This window comes from Gymnogyps californianus, chromosome 4 (assembly GCF_018139145.2).
Source record: "Gymnogyps californianus isolate 813 chromosome 4, ASM1813914v2, whole genome shotgun sequence".
NCBI classification, from domain to species: domain Eukaryota; kingdom Metazoa; phylum Chordata; class Aves; order Accipitriformes; family Cathartidae; genus Gymnogyps; species Gymnogyps californianus.
The window spans coordinates 49,188,460-49,198,089 of record NC_059474.1 but is presented as its reverse complement, the minus strand read 5'-3'; the positions used below and the strand labels follow the sequence as shown (position 1 = coordinate 49,198,089).

Genomic DNA, 9,630 nt, shown 5'->3' with positions numbered 1-9,630 from the left:
ACTTCCATGCTGCACTTTGCTTGTGTTGCTGGAGCTTAAGTACAGGAGAATCTAAATGAATCTTGATTAAACTTTATACGTGGAATTATTTTGTGGTGAAATACCAAAGCATTGGCATATGGACTGAGTGAGTATTTGAAAAATGGGGAAAATTGCTTATACACATGTATTTGTGTGTTGGTATATATGTACTTATTCATATTTACATATATCTGTGTACATGCCTATGCATATGTATATATTCACACTCCTGTGTGTATGTGTATATATATACATGAGATTATAGTTTCTGTGGGTGTAGCCTGCAAACACAATTTTCAGTTCTACTTTCCTGTTATAACGATATCTCTAGAGTTAGTCCAAAGTCTGCTACAAAAGGATTTTTCTGTTCACTGTCTTGGAGAAGAATAGCTCATGGGCTAATCAAGGCTGAACTCCAGGTAAGTGATGAGTGAATCATCTGATAGCAAACACTGAGCATTGATAAAACAGATTAGGAGACTGTGTGCCAAGAGGTAAGGAGGAAAATATGTCTTGCCGATCATTTCAAAGAGAGGGTCAGAGAGAGAGGTACAAGAAGCCTTGGCTTTCACACAGTATGCTCTTACCATAGACCCAGACTTCTATGGGTTGGCACATTTAAAAGGACTGATAGTGTTACTGCTCTTACGCCAATCAGATCCCCTTGGTGGGAATTCCCCTGCTTACATAGCTAAGGCGGAGAGGTAAAGTGGGAAGGAAACAGAAGCGTGAGAGGAAACTGGGTAAAGAGCGATCAGCAAGAGAGAGATGAAACACAACATAGATTAACTGGCGTGCAGGCACTGGAGCTGCAGCTGGCATCCCTGGGAATCTCTTCTGCACAGAGGTGAGTTTGCAGGCAGGTGGAGGCTGGAGATACAGGGAAAGAGAGTGGAGCTGCAATGCCAGAGCAAGAAGCAAGGAGGGAGCACTGGGAAGAGGCTATCTAATCTCTGCCACCGAGTCCTCCTCTGCATGGGGGATTCAGGGTGCTTGGGGCTGCTGGGCAGGGGCCAGCTCCTGCAGGAGTGCAGGGCAGGGAGGGATTTCTGGCTGCCTGCAGAAGTGGAGCAGGCAGATGCAATTGCAGGCAGCTAGCAGGGCTGCATGGCAGGCAGGCAGCTAAAGGAAGGCTCCCCAGGAGAGCAGGACATGCTGATGGGAGCAATGTCCTTCAGGAAAGGGGAGAGAGGAAAGCAGCAAATGAAAAAGAGACAAGTTGGGTCACACTCTGCGATTTCTGCTCAGTTTCCTCATGGGAGGGTGCCTTGTATGTGCTTTGTCCTGTTTGTATGTTGTCCCACTTGTGCGTCAATACCAGCTGCCCAGGGAAGGCTGGGTGTAAAGGTGGGCTACATTTGTTTTAGGAATTCAGCAATGGTCTCAGGGCAGTGGGATCAGCTGTCTCCTCACCTAACTCTGCCCTGTGGCACATCCTCTGTGTTGGAAACAAGAAGAGGCATGTCTGTATATGTACGTGTGTGTGTATACATACATACTATTAAGGCAATGCTGGTGGGTGATAGCTAGGACATATGTAACCCACACACAATGTCATGGTTTAACCCCAGCCAGCAACTAAGCACCACGCAGCCACTTTCCCCTCCCTCCTCCCAGTGGGGTGCGGAGGAGGAAAGGAAAAAAGTAAAACTCCTGGGTTGAGATAAGAACAGTTTAATAACTAAAGTAAAAATAAAAATACACTACTAAGAATAATAATAATTGTAATGAAAAAGAATACAACAAAAAAAAAGAAATAAGAAAAGACAAGTGATGCACAACGCAATTGCTCTCACCACCCGCTGACCGATGCCAGAGCCGCAATCCGCCCCTCCCGGCCAACTCCCCCCTGTTTATATACATGGGCATGACGTTCCATGGTATAGAATATCCCTTTGGCTAGTTCAGGTCAGCTGCCCCGCCTATGCTCCCTCCCAGCTTCTTGCACACCTGCTTGCTGGCAGAGCATGGGAAACTGAAAAGTCCTTGGCTTAAGATAAGTGCTACTTAGCAACAACTAAAACATCAGCGTGTTATCAACATTATTCTCACACTAAATCCAAAACACAGCACTGTACCAGCTACTAAGAAGAGAGTTAACTCTGTCCCAGCCGAAACCAGGACACACAACCAAGTGGAAAGCAGCAGCTTTCCCCAGTCTGCTTGTGGATCGATCCCTTCACCAATCAGTGACCCTCCCGCTGCAGACTCTGTAGCACTGCTCAAATTTACCAGCCCTCATTTAGCTTGATAACGCTCCCCAAGCTAGAATCAATTTGCACACTATTGGCATGCTTTATTTTAGCAGTTACATTAGCCTTTAGCGTTTGTTAGCATTTATAGAACCTCATTCTTTTGGCACTTATGGTTTTGTTTAAGAATATGTGCATATTTCCTCAAATACTTCTACTTGCCTGGGTCAGGGAAGATAATCCTGAGCATGTCTGATGGCTCGGACCCTTTGTCCATAACCCAGAAACACTTTGAATGTCTAGTTCATCACAGCGCCTTATGGTTTAAGGTCATCTGCAAGTTTCCGTATTTTACCTGCATTTCAATTTCTATGCAGCTTTTTTTCTTCCCAGCGCAACAGGGAAAAGTGATTCCTTGGTAGGGCAATGATGTCGTGGACTGTGGCTATATTTCTGAGTCGGTGCAGAGAGGCCTGAAACGACCCTGTAAGTCAGGGTCTTAAGCTGAATTATTAGACAGGAATGGGAAGGGGAAGAGAATGGCTGAAAATGAATGAGGGTGGGAATGGGATTTCCCCGAGTGTCTGCTCACATTAAAGGTGAGCAAAAAAACCTGGAAAAGATGCTCAAGGAAGTGACAATAAAGAAAAGCATCCTGTACCACCAAATGGGGTTCAGTCCTGCAGTCCCTGGTTGGTTTCAGGCTGGTAAGGTGGAGAGCCATTAGGCTCAGCCGGTATTTCCCACGCAGTACCTGCCCAGTTCCCTTCTGTGCTGCCGATTCTCCATCTGTAAATAACCTACCTATAGATAGATTTTGATTGGCCAGGTTGCCTGGTTGTTTCTTTTTCTAACAATAAGCATTTTGATGGCAACTTTAAAAATACCACTTAAATTTGTTGCTTGTGAAACTCATCTTACTCATAGCTTTGCTCCTATGACCTACAGAGCTCTGTTATCCAGCCAGACTTGCAAGACCAAAAAAGCCCTGTAAAAGAGCCTCAGCTGGACAGCAGGTGAGCATGACTACAGATCACAATTCTTTGGGTGGGATTCACACGGACAAATATCTAGGTATCTAAACTGTGGTGCTCCACTTTAAGTCGAGGGGGTCATTTCTCTTGGAGTCATCACATCTTAATGCGGGTGTCCAAGAGACATGATGTGAATTGCCCCTGAAAGTTATTTCTCTCCATTGACTTTGGAGGACATGCTGGGTGACCAGCTCAGCTGTAGGCATCTAAAGACAGAGGAGAGGACTGTGTCCTTCCAGACCCAAAGCTCTACATCAGAGAGAGACAGAGATTAAAGGAAAATAACACAAGAGGTCAAAATGTTTATAATCCTTCAGGTGGGAAGAGATGGAATGATTGAAAAAATTATCCACAGCTTTTCCTCCTCTCCCCACATGCCCAAACAATCTCAGCTAATTATGCCCCTTTTGAATAATTTTAAGCAGCTCTGGCTAAAAATAATGCAACTAGAAGGGTAGGACTTGTCTGTATGAATGTGTCTGCGTGGGTCGGCTATTGTAAAACAAATCAGAGTATGAATTCAAAGTACAGTAGATCTTCTGCACAGAGTCTCAGTGGGATGACTGAAGGAGAAAGTACTTCTCAGTGAGCCAATCTAACCCAATTAACCTGATACAGAGCCCACAATGATCTTTGGGAACCTGTTCATTGGCCTCTTTGGGGTTAGTTCACTCTTTTCACCCTCAGTAAGAAAGATACCTACTGAGGTAGGGGGGTTGTGACACACTGGGGAAAGTTATACTTTAAAAGTGCTCTTTGATCCTTGTCAAGAAAGCATAAAGAAAAAAAGGGTTATAATTCAATATGTAATAAGGGTTTTGCAGGGAAAACAGCACTCTCAGGCTTCAAGAACTGTTTCTCCAACTCCTCAGAAGGACAGAAGAACTAAAGTCACCTTTTGGGGAGTAAGGACGGGCTGGATATTGCAGCAAGCTCTGTAACACAAAAAGCCATGTCAAATTAGTACTATGAAAGGCACAGCTGTGAGAGGAAAGAGAAGTGACACAGGATCCAGAGCTGTGTGGCTTCTCTTGAATCATTTCAGTTCAGAAGATGAGGAACAGGCTGTGAGGCTGGAAAAAGCTGATCTAGTCCAGCCAGCTGATCTGATCTGCAGGAGGCTCCAAAAGCCCCTGGCTCTTCCTCGTGGCTGGGCCTGAACTTCCCTCTGCCACAGAGACCCAAAGCAGAAAAAGCCACTGGCAGAGGAGAAGGATGTGGCAGTAAAAAGGAAGAGCTAAGAGTTGGTAGGTTACAGTGGTCAGTTTTCGCAGCACAAGTTTCATCAGCAAGTATCGGACTGATGGCAACGTGATAACGATGCCCTACACAGACATCCAGGCCAATATTTATTTCCCTGCTCCTAGCACATTTACAATCAGAACAGCCAAAGGCAGATAAAATGAGGAAAGGGACTGAAACATATGCAGCCCTCTTCTCCCTAGTGTCAGAATTAAGATTAGACATATGTTTGAAATGAGTATTAAACGTGATGTCACTATCTCCTGCAAGATGCTGACTCTTCTTGTCACTAGGATTTGAAACACATACAGGAGACTCCCTGTAGTAAAAATGAATACGCAAAATAATATTCACAGATCCAGAAGAAAAAGCCCTAAGGTGGGGCTGAGGGGGGATGTATGGGGCCTATTTCCTAAACAGGCGAAGGATCAGATTAGTAATAATGTTGTGATTATTCAGATGTTTAGCTGAATCTGCAAAAGATTTGTGCAGCTGTTAATTGATTTGATAGTCCTCGCTCCAAAATTAGAAACCACAGGGAAAAAAAGAGTAAATTCAATGTACGTAGCATTTAACAAATGATTCTGGAATATTTGTGTACAATATGCCTTTTTTGACTAATCTGTTTCATCTCTGGACACTGTTAAAAACAAATATATTCATAGTGCCTTCAACAGGACAGAACAGTAAAGGTTATGTTTTAAATATATCCAAAATGTACCTCCTTCAAATCTAACTATTCATCTTATATTTGCTCTGAATGTATTTCATATTTTAGGCAAAATAATGACTACACACACCTGGCAAGTGTGGGCCATCTACACGGTCTTAGCTGCAAACCTCTCTGAAGAGCAAGTGCTGAAGCAGGCTTGTCCTTCGTGTGATGCCACTGAGCTTTGCAACTGCTCTTCCATGGGCTTGGACTTTATTCCCCCAGGGCTCACGGGCAAAATCACAACCTTAAACCTGGCCCACAACAGGATAAAGCACATCCGATCCCAGGATCTGCAGCAGGCTGTGAACCTGAGAGCCCTGCTGCTGCAGTCCAACGAAATCAGCTCAATAGACAACGACTCGTTTCGCTCCCTTAGGAAACTGGAGCTCTTGAACTTATCAAATAACAGCTTGGCTCACCTGTCCCCTGTGTGGTTTGGGCACCTTTTTGCGCTCCAGCACCTCTGCCTTCAAGGGAACTCCTACAGAGACCTGGGGGAAAGTTCCCCCTTTTCTAGCCTGAGGAACCTGAGCTCTCTCCACCTGGGTAACCCATGGTTCTCCACGATAAGGCAAGGGAACTTTGAGGGCATTGAGCTTCTCAACAAGTTGTGGATTGATCGGTGGCAATCTCAGTCAGTATGAGCCGGGAAGTTTGAAATCAATTAAGAAGATAAATCACATGATCATAACCATAAGAAGTAGTAATGTATTCTCAGCAGTTGTCAGGGATCTTCTGCACTCTGTCACTTGGTTAGAAGTGAGAGAAATAGCATTCAGTATACCTGCTGAAATGCAACTATTGAGAGTCATGTCTTCTTCTTTTGCAAAGAAAATTTCTTTTAAACAGACCTTATTAACAGATGCTACTGTGCCTGAGATTGTCAGCGTTTTAGAAGACATGCCAAAATTAGCGGAGGTGGAGATGATAGACTGTAGACTCATGGGAACTGGACGATGGGAAATACAAATTCAAGCAAACCAATCACAGACTCTTAGAGTTCTGACAATAGAGAAATTATCTATAGAAGAATTTTATTTGTTTACAGATCTTCAGGTCGTGGAAGGTCTACTATCTCTTCTTACCAAAGTCACAGTTGAAAACACCAAGGTCTTTTTGGTACCCTGCAGCCTTTCACAACATCTTCTGTCATTAGAGTATCTTGACCTTAGTGCGAACTTGCTTGGAGACCAGAGTTTGGAGCATTCGGCCTGTCAGGGTGGTTGGCCCTCACTGCAAACTCTAAATTTAAGTCAGAATTCACTGAATGACTTAGAAATGACAGGTAAAAGTTTGTCTCATCTAAGAAACCTAATTCACTTAGACATTAGCCAAAATACTTTTGGTGAGATTCCAGATGTGTGTGAATGGCCAAAAACTCTGAAATATTTAAACCTCTCCAGCACTCAGATTCCTAAACTAACGACTTGCATTCCCCCAACGCTGGAAGTTTTGGACGTTAGCGCTAACAACCTGAGGGAGTTTGGACTGCAACTCCCATTTCTCAAAGAGCTCTACCTCGCAAAAAACCGTCTGAAGGCCTTGCCTGGTGCCGCACCCATTCCCAACTTAGTGGCCCTGTCAATCAGAAGAAACAAGCTCAACAGTTTCTCCAGGGGAGAGTTTGAGGCCTTCAAGAAAATGGAGCTGCTGGATGCCAGTGACAACAACTTCATCTGCTCCTGTGAATTCCTCTCCTTCATCCACCACCAGGCCGGGATAGCCCAGGTGCTGGTGGGGTGGCCAGACAAGTACATCTGTGACTCTCCCCTGGCAGTGAGAGGGGCGCAGGTTGGAGCCGTGCACCTTTCCCTGATGGAGTGCCACAGGTCCCTCGTGGTATCGTTGATCTGTGCCCTGGTGTTCCTGGTCATCCTCATCCTCGTGGCCGTCGGCTACAAGTACCACGCAGTCTGGTACCTGAGAATGACCTGGGCATGGCTCCAAGCCAAGCGGAAGCCCAAGCGAGCCCCCCCGAAGGACGTCTGCTACGACGCTTTTGTCTCCTACAGCGAGAACGACTCCGACTGGGTGGAAAACATAATGGTGCGGGAGCTGGAGCAGGCCTGCCCCCCGTTTCGGCTCTGCCTCCATAAGCGGGACTTTGTGCCCGGGAAGTGGATCGTGGACAACATCATCGACTCCATAGAGAAGAGCCACAAAACGCTCTTTGTGCTGTCCGAGCACTTTGTGCAGAGCGAGTGGTGCAAATACGAGCTGGACTTCTCGCACTTCCGCCTCTTTGACGAGAACAACGATGCAGCGATTCTCGTCCTCCTGGAGCCCATCCAGAGCAAAGCGATTCCCAAGAGGTTCTGCAAGCTGCGGAAGATCATGAACACAAAGACCTACCTGGAGTGGCCTCTTGAAGAAGAGCAGCAGGAGATATTTTGGTTTAATTTGAAAGTAGCTCTAAAATCCTAGACAGGGACATTAAAGAATGAATATGTAGAAAATGTACTCTAGATTTTTTTCCCTTGCCTGTTCATACTATCACTTATCTGTATCTCGAGAATAGAGAGCTGATCTGCTGTAAATTCTATTACTTGCTGTGAGATGATTATTTTCTTTTTGTAGCCGTGGTCGTGAATTGTTGTACTGGTTTCGTCTGGAATAGAATTAATGTTGCTTCTATGGTGCTGTGGTTTGGATTTGTGACCAAAACAGTGTTGATAACACAGGGATGTTTTAGTTATTGCTGAACAGTGCTTGCACAGCATCAAGGACTTTTCTGTTTCTCACGCTGTCCTGCCAGTGAGTAGGCTAGGGATGCATGATAATTTGGGAGGGGACACAGCTGGGACAGCTGACCCCAGCTGACCAAAGGGATGTCCCATACCATATAACATCATGCTCGGCAATAAAAGTTGTGGGAAAGAAAGAGGAAGGGAGGACGTTTGGAATTACGGTGTTTGTCTTCCCAAGTAACTGTTATGCATGATGGACCCCTGCTTTCATGGAAATGGCTAAACACCTGCCTGCAGACAGGAAGCAGTGAATGAATTCCTTATTTTGCTTTGCTTGAATTCCTTATTTTGCTTTGCTTGTGTGCAGCTTTTGCTTTACTTATCAAACTGTCAACCCACGAGTCTTCTCACTTTTACCCTTCCGATTCTCTCCCCCATCCCACTGCGGGTGGAGTGAGCGAGCGGCTGTGTGGTGCTGAGCTGCCTTCTGGGGTTAAACCACAACAATTGTCTACACACATTAATCAACAGTGTTAGCAAAAGCTGTTTCATTAAATATTTAATGATGAAAAGTTGTTTAGATATACAGCTATGTAGTTTATATATCTTTATCTTTGCAAAAGCTTTAGGAGAGAGCCTGCCTAGCCAAGGGTTTTTCTGCATTCTTTGTATAAACCGCTTCAAATGCAATAAAAGTCAGTTTGTGCAGCAAGGATTTTTGTCCTAGCTCTCCTAGTTAGTGCATCTAAGGGCTGATTCTCAGCAGTATTTCACAATCACTGTAAGTTAAATGTCCAGATCTCCTGAGGATCGTGGCTGCAAGGCTTAATGTAAAAATGCACTTTCACACTGCGGTTCTGGCTGTTGTAGCGTGTATGTTCTATGGCAGACAACTTTCTCAGTGAAAGACACCTATGGAGGATGATTTCTGTCTAGTTTCATTGTATCATATGTGGGAACAGATGCTTCAGAGTAGGGTCCAAATACTCTTCTGACTTGCTCAAATGGAGTTTAAGCTATTCTCAGCTAGAATGTGGGAAACACTAATATATATGTAGTCTTTGAATCCAACACTATATTCCTCTCTCTGATCAGCACCCTTAGCAAAGGCACTAAAAGAGTGTTTCCTACCTTTCTGCTCCCTCTGTAAATGTAGTCCACAAAACCAGAGAGGGTAGAGAGCATCCCACCTCAGACATTGTGTTTGCTGTCAGATGGGACCATGTTTTCTCGAGAAGATTGCTGGGACAAGGCCTCTAATTGCTGAAAAAGTGGAATAAACAGGAGACACTGGCACCAGGCTCTTCCTTCAGAGATGGTTTAAAAAGAAAGGGGTATCTTAGGTGATACCTGCCTTGCAGCCACAGGGAATTTCAGATGAACCCTAACAGCTTTAATCTGGTAGGCCAGAGGGACAACTAATTTCTGGATCAGTTCAGGGCTTAGGCACAGTGTAGGACACTTCCAGGCATGTACAGAAGCAGACCTTAAAAGCCTTCACATGGAAATGCCTACAGCATTTGGCTGTATCTGTGATGAGATCATGTCCAAGTTACTGTTTTTATTCTTGTGTTTTGGTCTTGTGCATCTAACGTGTACAAAATCTCTGTTCAAACACCTAAATATTTGTAATTGAGTTGGTACATTGGAAGTATCATCTCACAGCTAGTTGAGAGCTAGTAACACAACACCTGTTGTGTTACTGCCTTTAGGAAGTTCTTCTCTGCACAGCCAATGTG

At 44.7% G+C, this 9,630-nt stretch overlaps 1 protein-coding gene across 1 annotated transcript; it reads left to right on the top strand.

Moving 5' to 3' along the window:
* Positions 1–2,508: 2,508 nt before the first annotated feature.
* Positions 2,509–7,628, top strand: TLR2 (toll like receptor 2). The gene is given in 3 exon segments (XM_050895955.1): positions 2,509–2,527; positions 5,268–5,824; positions 5,826–7,628. Coding segments are annotated over 3 exon segments (2,379 nt in total).
* Positions 7,629–9,630: the final 2,002 nt, after the last annotated feature.